This window comes from Leopardus geoffroyi, chromosome B3 (assembly GCF_018350155.1).
Source record: "Leopardus geoffroyi isolate Oge1 chromosome B3, O.geoffroyi_Oge1_pat1.0, whole genome shotgun sequence".
Classification (NCBI taxonomy): Eukaryota; Metazoa; Chordata; class Mammalia; order Carnivora; family Felidae; genus Leopardus; species Leopardus geoffroyi.
Window position 1 is genome coordinate 44,538,336 of NC_059337.1, and position 18,430 is coordinate 44,556,765.

General features: G+C 35.6%; 1 protein-coding gene across 17 annotated transcripts in view; it reads left to right on the top strand.

Annotated features, from left to right (window-relative positions):
* ICE2 (interactor of little elongation complex ELL subunit 2) overlaps positions 1-18,430 on the top strand; it is a 65,601-nt gene that overhangs the window by 35,029 nt on the left and 12,142 nt on the right. For 16 of the 17 annotated variants that reach the window (XM_045449556.1, XM_045449545.1, XM_045449554.1 and 13 more), the window contains one exon: positions 3,464-3,593. In XM_045449556.1, the coding sequence (XP_045305512.1) occupies positions 3,464-3,593 (130 nt within the window). Of the gene's footprint in view, positions 1-3,463; positions 3,594-5,416; positions 5,462-18,430 lie in introns of all 17 variants that reach the window. The other variant, XM_045449560.1, reaches the window with a different exon arrangement.

Consider the following 18,430-nt stretch of genomic DNA (forward strand, 5'->3'; position numbering starts at 1 on the left):
ATCCTTAGTGATCACTTTAAAATGTCATTATAGTTGCAGCTAGGAATCAGGTGATCAAAATTAGTGATGCTTTAGCATTGACCCTTGTGGATCAAGTCCCTGATTACTACTTTGTCATATTAAGGAGTAAGTGGGAAAAGGAAGGAAGGAGGGAGGGAGGGAGGTGGGGAGAAAGAGAGAGAAAGAAAAGAAGGGGAGGGAGGAAGTGCCAGCCTTTCCAAGCTGCTAATAGCAGTGTCTATCAAGAAAAAATTCTAAAAGGAACCCATCAGGATCTAGGATCTTTGTCCAGCAGAATCTAGTGGACTTGGAGGATCTTTTGCTTGATGATACTGTTATCCTTTGTTAAATAGAAGGAAGATTGTGAATAAAATCTTTAATTCTTTTCATAATTTGGTTTTTATCAGTGGTTGAGACTTGAAATTTTAGAAACCAAATGGTTTTGAATTAAATGTATGTAGTAGGGTTTTTTATAAGAGAAAGTCAAGGAATGACAGAATACTAAAAATTTTATTTCAGTCTGCTCCTAAATAAAGGCTAATATTCTCTAAATTAAAAGATTTTACCTTATTTGCTAATTTTTTCCCTTCTCGTGTATACTTAACTGTGATCAATTTAATGGCCATAGCATGAATGTCTTAAATATGTGTCAGTGCTATGGACTGTGTTTTCAGTGTTTTGTTTCTGTAATTTTTACTATCTCTCTGATTTATTTGGGAGCTAACCTCATTTCTTTCACTTTCTACCCTGTGAACCATTAGCACTTTGTATTGATCTCCCAGCTGCCAGCAGTTGGTAACTATTGATGGCCAGTATCTCTTAAGAAAGAATAGCTTTAGGGATATATTGGGTACCGAGTTAATTCTTGAAACAGACAACCTATTAAGGACATTGTCATTCACTTGACTAAAATGCAATTTGTAAATATTGAGACACAACTTTATAGTTAAGAATTCACTCTTCATCAAAATATATCAAAATAGTCAAGCCCCAAAGAATATCTATAGCCTTAGATATAGGATATAAATAGCCTTATATTTTTGATTATGTCAAAACCAGAGTAAAATTGTAAAATTTTCAGTGAATTCTTATCATATTGTACCTTTTATTATCTGTAATAGTTTAGTACACATAGTTAAAATCCCTTAGTAGAATGCATTTCCCTTGGAATCATGTCTGACATACTTGTTTCTCCCAAATGTTTTATATCCTAGAAACACAATAAACAGGTATTCTATCAACAAGAAGAATTGAGGGATGAGAGAGAAGAGGGTGTTATTAAGGAAGATGTTATTTAAGGGAAATTTAAGCACTAGTTTGAAAAGTTTTAAAGTAGCCCTATTTAAACTCTAGGTAAGAAAGCATTCTCATTAATATTTACTACTTAAAAACCAACTTGTTTAGATAAAGCTTTAAAATACCTAAAAGTCTCTTCAACCTCTGATACTAGCTATTAAGTATCTATTTAGGAATTTATGTAAAAGTTTAGAAAGGTTTATATGAGTAACTGGAAGACAGAACCAATAAAAGCTTTCATTTGGGGAAAATAGGAGTTAGTATTCAAGGTAGAAAGGAAGAGTAAATATAATTTTTTCTTAATTTACCTATTTATTTTGAGAAAGAGAGTGAGAGAGCACACAAGCGCATGAGTAGGGGAGGGGCAGAGAGAGGGAGAGAGAGAATCCCAAGCAGGCTCCACGCCACCAGCACAGAGCCCATTGCAGGGATCAAGCACACAAACTGTGAGATCATGGCCCGAGCCAAAATCAAGAGTCAGACGGTCTACGACTGAGCTACCTGGGTGCTCCAGTAAATTTAATTTTTATAGTTTGAAAACTTTGTATTTAAAATTTCACTTTAATTTTGGAATAATACCATAAAATATCCAGACTTTTCTTCCCCTTGGCTTCCTGGAGATGGCAGTAGAATACACACAGAAATTAAAACCAGATTCAGGACTTAGTTTTATAGATACGGCAGTATTATCAAGGAAAATTTACTCACGATCCAAAAAGAGTATCTTCTCTATCAATTATTCAACTCTGCTGTAAACTGACTCTGTCCCTGAGCAAATTTCTCAACCATTTTAACCTCTCCTTCCTTATCTCTAGCTTATCGTTGCAACTATAAGCAACTGTCAATGTGGACTGCCAATTGCCAAAGAATTATTATATAATAAAACGCTTTTAGCAGTAAATTTATCTTTATCACAGTGTAATTTGTTTTTAAATGTGAAGACACGTAGGAGCCTTATACTTGAGGTTTGGCCCCCTGAAATAAGAGCTTATTAAATATGCAAAACCTAAAGTACAGAATTGTTGGAATATTATATTGTGCACTTGAAACTAATATAACACTGTTAATTATACTTCAATTTTTAAAAAAAGAAAAACCTTGTTCTTCATCTCGGACTCTGCATTTTAAAAAAGCTATTCCCCGGGTTATGCATTTGCACTTTGAAATCTAAGAAACACTGCTTTAAGAGTTGTACAACATTCAAAGGTAATCTTATGAACCAAGCTTACTGTTAAGAAAAATTTTACTGGATTTGAATTGTTCTTACCACCATCATTGTTCCAAGCACACTAAATTTGCCACTTTGCGAAAATCAGGAATTCTGAAACATTTATGAAATATTTTCAAGTATATGAATAGTGACAGCTTAGTATAATTTCAAAAGTACTAACTAGCCATATCACTTTGAATAAATTTCTTGAATCATGTATTTCTCCTTCTGCAGCTGCAAATGAAGAGACTACTATTAAAAGTAGAATATTCTTTGACAGAAATGAGATAACATGAGCATAGTGAACATGACTAACATACTATTTCAGAAGCATGTATATCTTTGCATATACTCATTTAGACCGGTAATGGCCACAGTTATTTTACTTAATCTATTTAGTGTCCTGACCAATAAACTCTAAATGGATAATTTACCAGGTATTTAATGTTCGGAACAAAGCCTTTGTATTAATGAAGATAAGGACACTGACAGGTGTTAATCTAGGTATTAATGCCTATACATTCATAGAATGAAAACAAGCTAGTCAGAGCATTTGAGCCTGAGACCATGTGTTTAATGCTTTAAAGGGCCAAAAATTTTTTTCCTTTTTTATCCTCTGAGAATTAATAGTATAAGTCTTTGGTTCCTAGCATCCATCTTTGAACCTTTGGGCAAATATGTGTTATAGGCTCTGTTCCCAGGTTTCTAATGTCACTTACACAGCCTGATAAAATGTGTGCATATGTAGGGAGGTATGTGGATTCGGGGTGGAGATGGGAGGCAGGTAGCTGTTGGTTCAGGATATCTTATCTGTCCACCTCGAATTCTACTGTATCTGAACGGATGAAACAAGATTACGTGAAAGTATTTTGAAAGTGGCAGAACTATATAGGCAAATGTATTTGCTATGAAAAGTAAATTAATGGAGCTTTGAAAAAGCATAACCTTGCATTTCAGCAATTTCCGGTTTATGTACTACCCAAAGTGGAATATCAAGCTTGTTATGGAGTTGAAGCTCTAACTGAAAGTGAACTGTGTCGCTTATGGACTGAAAGTTTATTGCATTCCAACTGCTCGTTTTATGTTGGTAAGTTACACAGGAGGCTTTATTCTCCTTTTTAATTCCTTTGTAAAAACATACTTTTGTTAATCAATTATAAATACTTCCATTCTGTACTCTTTGTTTTCAGTTTTCTTATTGTGTTAACATTTTTTTCTATTAAAACAGCATTCCTCCTGCAGACTTAAATGGTGGGGTGTGACTAGTGAGATCAAATGTTTTCATTTCCCTCTTACTCATTGTTCAGTTGTACTTGAATGTCAACATAGTCCTTTTATTTTTAAAATACTTATGGGGCGCCTGGGTGGCGCAGTCGGTTAAGCGTCTGACTTCAGCCAGGTCACGATCTCGCGGTCCGTGAGTTCGAGCCCCGCGTCAGGCTCTGGGCTGATGGCTCAGAGCCTGGAGCCTGTTTCCGATTCTGTGTCTCCCTCTCTCTCTGCCCCTCCCCCGTTCATGCTCTGTCTCACTCTGTCCCAAAAATAAATAAACTTTGGAAAAAAAAAATTTTAAAATACTTAGTTTATTTTACAGTATAATAAACTAAAACTGTAGAGGTGTTTTCTAACAAGCTTCTTTTAAACTGTTGCCTTGAACATATTTTGAAATTTTCTTAAAATTATAATGACATTTGAATTTTTTCAAATAACATTTTTTTACTTTGTTTCTGTTTTGCTATTTGAGGGGGTGGCTAGGGATTTGATTTGTGTTGTCTGGGTTCACGTACAGTTAACATACTTCACATGAAGGATTACTTACCAGTCATTATTGATATTGCTCCCTCCAAGTGGAATGTCTCATCCCATGTTTTAATTCATACCATATGTCTCAGTCCATCCCAAATATCTCAAGCTGCCCTTCTGTGAAGTCATTTCCTTCTTTTGATGTTTCAAGGTAGTCTTTTTTTCACCACTTTTATGACTTGTTACTTTGTATTGTATTGTTCCTTTTGATACTTATCCCATCTTCCCATTAGACAGTAAGTAGTTTAAGGTCAGTGTCTGATGAAATTTTGTATTCTCATAGTGCCTAGCGTAATTTCTGGTGTGAAATAACTGTTACGAGTGTGTTTTTCTTGCTTAATCAAAAAGCGACTCATCTGAAAATTTTTTCCATATTTTGGTTAATCAATATTTTGTCTTTACTGTGTAAGAGTATTAATAAGATAACTGATTTGCTCTCTCTGCTTAACTCAGAAACACAAGTGGCTAAATGTCCTACTTGGTAGTGCACTAGCCCCCTCCTCCTGTTTCATACTCAGTGCCCTAAGTTCTTTTAGTTTTCAGCCACTGACCACAATTGCAGTGTTCCTCCAAAAGACCTCTTGCCATGAAACATACCAACAGTCTTCACGTAAGCTACTTGAAAGCAGTTACTAGCCACATCCATTTTAGGAAAGGATGAAACAAAAACTGAGCACTTAAATCCTGTTTAAAGCACGGAAAGAATAGAGACTCATGACGAAAACAATACAAAGTGGTGGGGTTTTTTTGTTCGATTTCTGATGTACTCTAACAGATAAAACTGCCATCATCTATATGGCTTACTTCATCTAAAGTATTCTTTGAAGTCCAAGTAATTATTGTCCTATGTGCTCTTTATCCTCCATAAATCTTACCCACTTATAAGCTATTCATTTTAATTTAATGGGATGGTGTATTGGTTTCTCTGACATTTGTTTGATGAGAAACCTATGTTGCATGGTTGTGTTTTCTTTGGTTTTGGGGATAGGTTTGAATTTTTATGTGGGCGTGAATGTGTTTTAAAATGTTGTTTTAAAAGCATCTATGGGTTAGAGGGTTGTTTTTTATTGTTGTTTCATGTTGCTGTATTACTCTTTTAATTTTCAGAAAAATGTTACATCAGGAAGGGAGTGTAGGAGAAAGGGCTCCTAAGTAAGTTTTTTTTATAATTACTCTCTGGAAATACAGAAAGCAACAGTCATTTTTGTTATTGTTGTATCTAGAATGACTGAATATAATTAAAATAAGTTATATATCAGTTGTGAAAGTGGTTTGTGTGACTCATTACTTAATCTCTTTATAGTTACACCTAATATAATGTAGACTTAGTGGTTTTGGTTTTAAGAAGAGTGTCTGTCTACCGATAGTCAAAAGGTAAAGGAGCTGTGTATAAAATACTTAAGATATCCCACTTCAGAAGTGTTTATTATTGCCCTTTGACATCCACGTAACAAACTAAATTGGAAATGAGTTGCTAGATATGAGTTACAGTATACCCTTAAAAACTGTAATGTGTTTCTTTTCAAATATTCTGTTCTTTGATCCTCCCTGTTAATAAGTTAGTTTTCCTCACTACACTCCTCCCAGCCTCCCAAAGTACAGCTTATAGAATATTGTTGAGTATTTTTTTTCTTCTTTGGTTTATTATGTGTCTACCACTCACAAACCAAGTTGTATATTATCAGATGCACTTGAAATGCTCTAAAATCATCCTTAGAAACTATTAAATACATGTGTGCGTGTGTGCGTGTGTGTGTGTGTGTGTGTGTGTGTGTGTGTGTATGTGTGTGTGTAAAATAATAGAACAAAAGAATATAATAGAGCTCTCATTTATGAAGTATGTAATGTGGGTCGACGACTATATATCCATTATTGCTAATCCTCACTATTCTGTGAAATAGATGATGTTTATCTTTGTTTTACAGAGGAAGAAACTAAGGTTCTCTGTGTTTATTGCTCAAGAGTACACAGTTGCTGGGAAATCCAGAATTTATATCCGTATCTCTTCTGATTCCACAGCCTGTGCTTTTTCCATTATAAATAGAGTAGTGGAAATCATGCTAAATGTGGGAGTGAGAAGATATGTGGGTATGATTACTATGTATTTTATAATTGTTTGCCTGAGCCTTTTCACTTATACATAATGAACATAATAATATTTTGTTCAACTTACTTCAGGGACTGTATATACAAACCTTTTTTATTATAATTATTACCTAATATATTGCCCCAAAAGTAGACTTCTTGATGAAAATAGATAACTGCAAGACAATGAAGGAAGATTTTGTATATTTGTGCTGAGGAAAAAGCTAGTAAGCTAGAATTAGGTGAAAATATGGAAGATCATCTTTATGATACAAGAGTTAAAGGATTTCTTATCCAAAAATTAAAAGCAGCCTAAAACAAAGAGCAATAACTTCTCTATACTTACACATAAATTTTTAAATATCTACATAGTACTCTTTCCATTCTAAGAAAATAGAATAGTTGTAAAGTACACCATTGACTTGATGTGTTTTTGTCTTCCACTTTCAACTTTTTAAGTGTAATACACTTTCAGAAAATGGAAAGAGTATAAATGTACAAATCAAGGAATTATAACAAAGCCAGTACCTCTGCAACTAGTACCCAGATCAAGAAGCTGAAAACTACCAGTGACCCAGAAGATCCCCAAGTGATCCTTCCCAATCATTGCCTTCTTCCTCTTCTCCATTTGTAGTCATAATTCCAATGTGATCGTATTGTTTTCCCACTCCATACACATGGAGCCATAAAATAGTAGTTTTTTGCTTATGCCTTCTTTCAATTAACATAATTTTTGAAATTTATCCATGTTGTGTGAAATTTATCCATATTGTTACTGTATGTAACAGTAGTTTACTTTTGTTATTTTGACATATTCCTTTATAAGAATATACTACAGTTTATCCATTTAACTTTAGGAACCTCTCTGGGTGGTTTCCATTTTAATGGAACTCTGAACATACTTGTAAATGTCTACTAATGCATGCATACATATTGCTATTGGGCATATGCCAAGGAGTGGAATTACTAGGTTATGTATGCTTTCAAATTCAGTAGATAATTTCAGAAAGTTTTCCAAAATGATTGAGACAACTTACACTTATATTAGCAATATGTGAGGGTTCCAGTTTTTTTCACATTCTTGCCCATACTTGGGCTTCTCAGTTGACTTAATTTTAGCCATGCTGGTAGGTAGATAGTATTATTTCATTATTGTTTTACTTTGCCTTTCTTTGGTTGTTTATGAAGTTGGACACTCTTTCATGTGATTGAGCATTTGGATGTTCAGTTTTATGAATTGCCTATTCAAACTTCTTGCTCATTTCTCTGTTGTGACATTTTTGTTTGTTTGGTCCTTCTTTATTGGTTTTAAATGTTACAGATATTTTTCTCCCACTCTGTAACTTGCCTTTTCAGTCTGTTAATGCTATCTTTTGAACTTATTATTTCCTTTATGATTAGTGCTTTCTTTGTCCCATTTTAAACTGCATCCCCCAGCAAGATCATGAAGATGCTCCCCTATATTATCTTCTAGAATCTTTGTTTTTTTTTCTACCCCTTCTATTTAGATATACAGTTTATGTGGTATTTTTACATGGAATATCAAGATCATATTTTCAATTTTTAGCACTCTTTATTGAAAATACCACCCTTTCTCTGCTGCTCTCCAATGCTACTTGTATTATAAATCATATATGTGAATCTAATTCTCACTCCCTGTATGTCCTTCAGGCAGTACCTGTTTTAAGTACTCCACCTGGAGTAATTACTTAATTTTTCTACCTACTCTAGCTAGACAATTAACACTGTTTAAATCACTCTAGCTTTATAAAATGTTCTATGTTGTAAAGTGAATCTTGTCAATTGGTTTTCTTCAGGAGTTTCTTGGCTATTCTTGGCCCTTTGTATTTACAAATTTTGGAATCAGCTTGTCAGTTTCTACCAACAACAGCAAGAAGATTGGGATTTTTGTTAGCAACTGCATTGACTCAATGTGGAGCAAATTGATAGCTTCACAATAACATATCTTCTAATCTGTGAACTTTGTATATTTCTCTATTTATATCTTTAATTTCTCTTAGTATTTTACAATTTTGTATATAGAGATCTTGTATATCTTTTAAGTGCATTTTGTTGGTGTTTGGTATTTTTAAGCTATTGTAAATGGTATTTCTGACATTTTACTTTCTTATGGTTTGTTACTAAAATATAAACTTTATTTGCATGTTGATTTTGTATATTCATCTTCTATCTAACAACTTAGCTAAACTCACTTATTCATTCTAATGATTTAGATGTTTTAAGTAACCAATCATGTCTTCTGCAAACAATGACCATTTTATTTCTTCTTTCCAACCTTTATACCTATTTTTCCTTGCCTTCATTACCTAGCACTTAATTAGAGGGTGAATAATGGGCATTTTACCCATATTTCTAATCTTAAGAGGGAAGGTTTTCAACATTTCACCATTGTGTTTGGTATTTTGCATAGGTTTTTGTAGATACCTTTTATTATAATAAAGAAGTTCCTTAGTATTCCTAGTTTAAGAATTTTAATCATGAATGGGTAAAAAAAAAAAAAAAACTATCAGTTATTTTCTTCGCATTTGATGTGTTGCTGTGACTTTTTTATTCTACTAATGTGACATATCCTGTTGATGAATTTAAAATGTTAATCCAACCTTGGTGCCCCTGGGTGGTTCAGTTGGTTAAGTGTCCATCTTGTTTTAGGTTCAGGTCATGATCTCATGAGTTCATGGGTTCAGGCCCCATGTTGGGCTCCGTGCTGACAGTGTGGAGCCTGCTTGGGATCCTCTGTCTCTCCCTCTCTCTGCCCCTCCCCCACTCACGCGTGCACACACTCTCTCTTTCTCTCTCTCTCTCTCTCAGAATAAATAAATAAATTTAAAAAGGAAATGTTAATACAACCTTGTGTTCCTGCCATAAACCCAGCTTGCTCATAATATATTATTCTTTTTATATATTTGCAGATTTAATTTAATATTAATATTAATTTTGTTAATATTCTGCCATCTGTGTTTATGAGTGAGATTGGTTTGTAATACCTTGCCTAGATGTCGATATTAAGGTTATGTTTATGTCATAAAGTGAGTTCAGATGTATTCTCTCTTCTTTTCTTATCTGATAGAATTTCTGTAAAGTTGGTGTTAATTCTTCTATAAATGGTGAATTTTACTTAGGAAGCATGTGAGCCTAAAGTTTTCTTTTTTGAGAAGCTTCTAGTTATCAATTCTGTTTTTAAATTAGTTTTAGAGCCATTCAGATAGTTAATTTCTTGCATCAGTTTCGTAGCTTGTGGTATGTGTATGCTTTTAAGAAATGTTTTCAGTTTAAATTTTGAAAAGTACTGGCATAAAGGTCTTCATAATATCCTCTTCTCTTCTAATGTCTGTAGTACCTATAGTAATTACCACATATTAGTAATAAATTTGAGTTTATATATTACTTCTATTTGACTCATTGGTTTAGAGACCTTTGTCTTAGTGCTTTCTTGTGAATTGAATATATTTTTATTCCATTTATTCCCCCTTTATTAACAGAATAGTTCTTTGTTAACATAAATATATATATACTCTTTTCCTACTTGTTTTTTTCTTTTCTCTTTTACTCCTCTTTTAAAGGTTACTCTAGAGGTGTGCCAATACAGTAGCTCCTAGCCACAGGTGACTATTATAAATTTATTAAAATTAAGTAAAACTTAAAATTCAGTTTCTCACTTATACCAGCCATATTTCAAGTGCTTGAAACCTGCATCTGGTCACCATATGGGACAGTGCGTATATTTCCAAGCATCACAAAAAGCTCAATTGGAGAGTGCTACTTTAATAATTTTAACATGCATCCCTGAGACTTATCTCCATTAAAAAGTACTGTAGTCTTTTCTCAGACAATAGTATTTTATTTATTTATTTTTTTTTTCAACGTTTATTTATTTTTGGGACAGAGAGAGACAGAGCATGAACGGGGGAGGGGCAGAGAGAGAGGGAGACACAGAACCGGAAACAGGCTCCAGGCTCTGAGCCATCAGCCCAGAGCCTGACGCGGGGCTCGAACTCCCGGACTGCGAGATCGTGACCTGGCTGAAGTCAGACCCTTAACCGACTGCGCCACCCAGGCGCCCCAATAGTATTTTATTTTTGTATACATTATTATTAGTATATACTTTTGATATTCATTTACATTTATTCATGTTATTTACCTGATATACTGCTTTTCTTCTCATATTTCTAAGATTCAAACTAGTGTCATTTTTCCCTGTCTGAAGAATACCCTTTATTATCTTTATTACAGATATGTTAGTGACAGAGAATCCCAGTTTTTATTCATCTAAAAGGTTTATTATTATTATTATTGTTGTTGTTATTAATTATTTCAACTTTATTCTTGAAAAGTCAGCTGTCCATGTTAATTTTTTGCTCCTTTGAAAGTAACAAGTCTCTTCTCTGGCAGACAAAATTTTATCTTCCTCCTGGTTTTGAACAATTTTCCCACAATGTGCTTAGTTTAGATTTTCTTTGTAAATATTCCTTTTGGGGTTCATATTTCTCCTTGAAAATGTGACTTGATGACTTTGAACAATTTTGGAAAGTTCTGTCATTATGTCCCCAACCATCATTGCTTTTCCATTGTCTCTCTTTCTCCTCCAAGATTTTAGTTGCAGTGTTATTATCTTATTGTATCCCTAATGTCCTATATTTATTTTTCTGTATTTACCTTTCCTTTTGACTCTTCATGCTTCATGTTTGATACTTTTTTTCTACTTCATTAATTCCCTCTTCATCTGTCCCTGATACACTATTTAACCCATGACTTGAGTCCTTAATTTCAGTTATTGTATTTTTCAGTTTTAGATTTTCTATTTGGCTCTTTCCTTCTTTCTTTCTTTCTTTCTTTCTTTCTTTCTTTCTTTCTTTCTTTCTTTCTTTCACAGAGGGACAGAGCTCGTGGGTGAGCAGGGGAGAGGGGCAGAGGAAGGCAAAGGGAATCTTAAGCAGTCTCCACACTCAGTGTGGAGCCTGACACGGGTTTGATCTCATGACCCAGGATCATGACCTGAGCCAGAATCAAGAGTCACGCACTCAACTGACTGAGGCACCTAGGGGCCCCTGCATTTGCTTCTTTTTTTACAGATTATAGTTTTCTATAGAAATTCTCAATCTTTCCTTTGTCATATTAGGTAAAATTATTTTAAAATCTGTGCCCAGCGCCTCTGTTTTCTAGATTTCTTGTGGATCTTTTCTATTTTCTTTTATGTATTAGTTTCCTAGGACTACTGTAACAAAGTACCACAAAGTAAGTGGCTTAAGACGACAGATATTTCTTGTTCTGGAGGCTAGAAATCCAAAATCAAGGTGTCACTGGATCATCCCTCCGAAACCTGTAGGAGAGAATCCTTCAGAAGATAGAATGCTTTTTGTCATCTGGTATTTGCCAGCAGTTGTTGACATCTTTGGATTGTAGATGCATCACCCTTATCTCTTGTTTCTCTCATCAAAAGGCATCTTCTTCCTGTGTCTCTGTCTTCTTCTTATACAGACACCAGTCACTTGGATTAAAGGCCCACCCTACTCATCTTAGTAGGACTTCATCTTAATCTTTAATTATATCTGCTATGATCCTGTTTCCAAGGAAGGTCATGTTCTAAGGTACTGTGGATTAGGGATTCAGCATATCTTTTGTGGGGGACACAATTAATCTCACATTTCTTTTTTTTTTTTTTCCATGTTATTTCATTGTATGCCAGGCTGTTTTTTATCATGGGCTAGCTGTTATATATGAAAAATTGTAGAGGTAATGAGAAAGCTAAAATGTATCTTCCTGTAGACAAGACTACTTAAAGAAAAAGTTTTTTTTATTTGAGAGAGAGAACATGTGAGTTGGAGAGAGGGGAAGAGAGAGAGAGAGAGAGAAAGAGAATCTCAAGCAGGCTCCGCACTCACCATGGAGACCAACACAAGGCTTGATCCCACCACCCTGGGATCATGACCTGAGCTGAAATAAAGAGTCAGATGCTCAACAGACTGAGCCACCCAGATGGCCCTAGACAAGATTACTTGCAATCTACCCTAATTCACTTATAGGGAGTTAGATCATTTAAAGCTTGACTTTGGACCCTAGAAAGACCAGTCTGTTTCTCACTTACTGCTAGGGTATTGCTATTCGGGGTCTGTGTAGATAGGAGTTGATGTAGCAGGACTGACACTACCAATCATTGGAAAGACCTGTGTAAGGTCTTGTACAAGACCTGTGTAAGGTCTTGGAAAGACCTGTGTAAGACCTTGCAAGGCTGGCTCTTAGCTGATACGTGGGAACTTAGCTAGTAAACCATTCTCTATACTGATAGAAGACTTTCTCTAACTGATAAGGATAGGTCATAGTACCCACACTGTACAGACAATATGGCTTATCTTGAACATCTGCTTTCCTTTGAAAGTTGAATTTTGGTATGTGCTAGGCAGTGGGCACCTACATTATGAACCTCCAATAAAAACCTTGAGTGCTAAATCTCTGATGAGCTTTTCCAATATACAAAAAAAAAACTTGTTGCTGGAAGAATTAAGGTGCATCCTATGTGACTTCAGTAGGAAGGGACTCTTTGTTTTTTAATTGTGGTAAATATACATATTTTAGAATAACCTAGAATTTAGCATCTTAACCATCGTAGTATCCAATTCAGAATACATTTTTAGCGTACAATTCAGTGGTATGAAGTACATTCATTGTGTTATGCAGCCATCACCACTGTCCACTTCCAGAATTTTTTCATCATCCCCAAACAGAAATTCGGGAAAGACTCATAGATTTCAACTGGTTTCCTCTGGACCTCACTCCACCCACCTTTTCCTTTTGGTCATTTTTCTTTTGCTTTGTATCCTTTTGCTGTAATACGTCTTATCCATGAGTACAGCTATATGCTAAATCCTATGAGTTCTTTTAAAGAATCACCAAATCCAGGGACCCCTTTTTACACAAGGTCCCAACTCAGAGTTTAGGTGTTCACTTCATTGATAGATCCCGAAATACAGTTTTGTTCCTCTGATTCTGAAAGACTATTGAAAGCCCTGGTTCATTTCTTAGCCTTTCATTGCTTTTTCCAGAGAAAAGCAACCACAAAGACCAGGCTCACATCTCTAGGTTTCTTTCCTCTAGTTGGCTTCATTTACTCTTTACCCACACAAATGTATTCCCAATCCCTTTTCCTGGTTGCCACTAGTAAACTTTGTACTTTAATTGTATCAGATGCCCATCTTTGGGCTTCTTGTTGATTGATGATATCTCAAGCTCCTAAAACAGTATCTGGCACATGGAGGTACTCACTTATGTTTAGAATGAATGAGGTTGCCTTTGATTACTGGTTGAAGGAACAGTAAAAGTCAAGGAAAAGGGGAATGGTAAAAAACCATTGAATTTGTATACTTTGTTCTTTTTGTCCCTAGGTGTGCATAAGATAAGCCACTGGGATGTAGGAAGAGAATATTGTAACTCTTATTTATTTGTTCTCTAAAGAAAAATTAAACATTACTTATATTATTAAGTACGTGGATTGATAAATCGTACTCTGTCTTTATGTTGTCATACAGTCCTGTCACGTATAATACTGAAAATAATCTTCATTATCTCCACATAGCACACCTCTAGAGAGACATTGTATTCAATCCCTTCCTTGTAAACAGCCACCCCAAGAGTTGTGCCGTACAGCATCCTTGGGTATGTTAAGTATGATTTTCTTGCCAAAAATGAAAGATGTTACTTTTTTTAATGTTTGTTTATTTTGAGAGAGAGCAGGGGTTAGGCAGAGAAAGAGAGAAAACCCCAAGCTAGTTCCATGGTCAGTGCGGAGTCCAACACGGACTCAAACCCATGAACAATGAGATCATTACCTGAGCCAAAATCAGGAGTTGGCTGCTTAACCGACTGAGCCACCAGGTGCCCCAAAGTGTCACTTATTGTAAACAAAAGCAAACAAAAAATTTACATATCTGTATACTTTAAAAACTTGGAATCAGATTAGAAAAAAAAAAAGAAACCTCTTTTGAAATCTTCCATAGAGCCTCAAGGATAGGAATGCAGGCCCTGTCGTAATGTTTGTAAGAAAAACTGGTTAACAACAGGGAAGATGGACTTTAATTAGTAGAATTCAGACAAAGACTTTTGTGTAATTGGTATATGGTGTTAAAAACAATCACTGTCACTCTTCAGCAAGCCCAGCAATGAGCCATTTGTTGCATTTAGATCTTTGTATCATTGGATCTTTTTTTAGCTCTCACAGACCTGTAGTAAAATGAATTGAACTTTTTTTTTTTTTTTAATTTTTTAATGTCTACTTATTTTTGAGAGAGCGAGCAAGCAAGGGAGGGGCAGAGAGAGAGGAAGACACAGAATTTGAAGCAGGCTCCAGGCTTCAGCTGTCAGCACAGAGCCCAATGTGGGGCTTGAACACGCAAACTGCAAGATCATGACCTGAGCTGAAGTCAGATGCTTAACTGACTGAGCCACCCAGGCACCCCAAAATGAATTGAACTTTTAATCCATCCTTCAAATAGTTGTATCACACATCATTAAACCAAGATTTCTCAAAACAAAGCATATTCATACATTGTATATTATTTTAACTTTTCCAAAATAATTTGCTCTGTTTTAAGTGCTCTGTTTAAGTTTTTGATGTGTGTAGACCACTGCTATAAGCAAAAGAGAAAAGAAAAGTTCAGAATAATTAAGTAACTTATTCATAGATACAGAGTTTTTCAGTTGGCAGGACCAGGATTCATTCAGTTTTTAAGTGTTAATAACTTTGCCATAACACTAAAAAGGCCTACGGAAGAATTGGGGGAGGGAGGTGTAGGTGTTAGATGTAACAAAAGTGAAGTACTTTGTATGTGACAATATTAATCAGTGTAAATTAAAACAACTGATTTTACTGTGTTCTAGAAACTGAATTCTTAAAGTCTTGATTAGAAACTTTCCAAATGCTCATATTCATGCACTCATGCACCACAGTCCTTTCTCAAATGTGGCCTGAGTTTTCCTTTTGACCATTGCTAGCCACTCCTCTATTTAACTTAAGCATTTTATTATTTTTTCCCCATCCAACCCTGTGATCTCAAGATTTTGAGGAAATTTAAGATGATTTTTCCTCAGAAATCAAAATTAGGGAACAGTGCATTAGATCTTTTGGAGAAAACAGTGAGGATAGAGTTAATCTGCATGATTGAGCGATTCAGATAAAACTTACCTTACAAGAAAGACAGTGATGTAAGATCGGAGTTACTTTCTTTAACTGAAGAGCACGTTGGTTTGTAGGACATGCGTTCATTGATTTTCAAATTTGATTGTTCATCAGAATCACAAGTAGGGCTTGTGAGAGTAGAGATTTCTGGCCCTGACTCTATAGTGTCTAGCTCAGTAGGTCTGGGAGGGGACCTAAGGCTTACCATTTCTAGCATGTTTTCCGGTGCTGCTGCTGTTGCTGGTCTGGGGACTGCACCTTGAGAACCACTTCTGTAGCTCATAGTCTCTTTTTCAGGTAGAATAAATGTACTGTTTTTTTTTTTGTTTTTTTTTTTATTTTTTTTTTTTTTCAACGTTTATTTATTTTTGGGACAGAGAGAGACAGAGCATGAACGGGGGAGGGGCAGAGAGAGGGAGACACAGAATCGGAAACAGGCTCCAGGCTCTGAGCCATCAGCCCAGAGCCTGATGCGGGGCTCGAACTCACGGACCACGAGATCGCGACCTGGCCGAAGTCGGACGCTTAACCGACTGCACCACCCAGGCGCCCCTTTTTTTTTTTTAATATATGTCTGCTTCTTTACCATGAACAAGTTCTCTTCTCCTCAATTGTAGTATTTTTTTTATCCTCAAACCCCATAAAAACATTAAGAGATACTCCTTAAAGGAAATTCCTGAAGTAATCTTACCACTTGTGTATCTACCTTCTAATCCTTTTTATATATCAGTTCTATATAAATGACAAAAGACAGGCCTGTGAATTTGCAGTTTTAAGATACACCACTTTCAGTTACTTTGGTATATTTACTATAACTAATCGTATAAACTCCAGACTTCACTGCTGACTCTCCAGTCCACACAGACGCACATCATGACCAGTGACCGGTTATGTCACATTTTCCAGTCTGTCAGTGGTCACTGTGTACCTGTGTCCCGATTTCACACACAGAAAACAAAGTGTGTCGTTGTGTTCCTTCCTTGCCTCCCAGTGATAAACTCATGACATTTTACAAAAGTGGATAATCACGCGGATAGTTGGCCGACCACGATTAAAGCACAGCCAAGAAATATACAGCGATACTGCTGGAAGTGCAGTTGGAATTGAACAGAAGTGGGGTTGCAGGAGAAATAGCCAACCGTGGGAATGTCGGCACCGCTGCTGTTCAAGAGGCTGCAGATGTGTCACCACGGGGATGAAGTGAAGGCCAACTTAGGGACACAAATGAGGAAAGTGGTTGTGACATAAAGGATGAAAAAGTGACACCAGCATAAGATTTTACATTAAAGGAACTCTTGGAGATGTTTCCTGACATCAGAAGTATAGAGGATACAATGTTGGAAGCTGATCCTAACTTAGAAAGGAGTATGACAGTTCATAGCATAGAAGAGATGCTTGCTTTCTATCATAAGTTGTACCAAAATAAGGTGACAAGCAGTGTTCAAACTGCTCTTGATAAGTTCTCTATAAATAAAATAATCTTCAGTGTTTGTAATGTTGTAAATTCCAGTATATAAATAAATATTAATTTTACTATCTTTTTCATTTCCCTAAACATTTACAATTGATGGGGAATTCATAATGTTTTGACAAAAAGTTTTAATGGTTATGGGACAACTGTATTTTTCCAGCTGATCATTAAAATTGCTTGCATGGTTTCAGTTTGTATGGTTATTTTTATCATCCCATACTGCATGCAAAGCAAGGATTGCCTGTGTGTATGTATGTATGCATGTATAGGTGTGTTTGAATATATGTATGATTTGATGCATATATAGAAAGCCTTTAGTTTTATTACACAAAGGCTTTATTTGTGCTCTGTAAAGCAATTTTTCCCACCTTTGGATAGCCCAGTTTGATGTACAAGAGATTGGTCATGGCTGAAGGGCAATGGCCAAGAAACTTTCCATTCCAAGCCTTCCTCGGCTGCCCCAAGGGCTGAGGAGATAAATATCTCAAGTACACAGGAGTCATTTGAGGCCCACACGTGAAAATGCTCAAATATTGAGAGAATTGTAAACTCCTTGAAGAAGTAGGGCTCCTAGCACTTAGTCTGGCCTTCTCTATATAGTTATCTTTGACCATATTTGACATATACTATATTTTTTACTGAGATTTCTTGAAAAAGATATGACTTATTAATCTTCTCAAAGGCATATTTAGTAAATGTCTAAATATATTTTATTATATTTAATACTCCCTTTCTACAGTTATTAAAGCAGTTATTAGAAATGCCACTGTAGGGGCGCCTGGGTGGCGCAGTCGGTTGAGCGTCCGACTTCAGCCAGGTCACGATCTCGCGGTCCGTGAGTTCGAGCCCCGCATCAGGCTCTGGGCTGATGGCTCAGAGCCTGGAGCCTGTTTCCGATTCTGTGTCTCCCTCTCTCTCTGCCCCTCCCCCATTCATGCTCTGTCTCTCTCTGTCCCCAAAAAAATAAATAAACGTTGAAAAAAAAATTAAAAAAAAAAAAAAAAAGAAATGCCACTGTATAATGAGTGTTAGAAATGCAGAGGTGAAACTAAAACTTGGCACAGGAAATAACAAATGGACGTGGGACAAATGGATTCATTGTTTTAAGGTAGAGCATCTGATAAAAATGTTTCTAATTCTTTTTATGAGCACAAAGCAAATGAAAGGGAGCTATATATAAAAATGACATGTGCACTTTTTGTTGTCCCAGTGATTGACGTCAGCTTCCCAGGTAATGTGTTTTGATAACTAAATATTGTAAGTTAAAAAATAAAGACAAAAAGTGATATTTTCAGCATTGATGAGTGTTACATTCTTGTCATACTAATTGATGTTTTTAACTCTGGTACAAAGCATGGTTTTTGTATTGACTTGATTT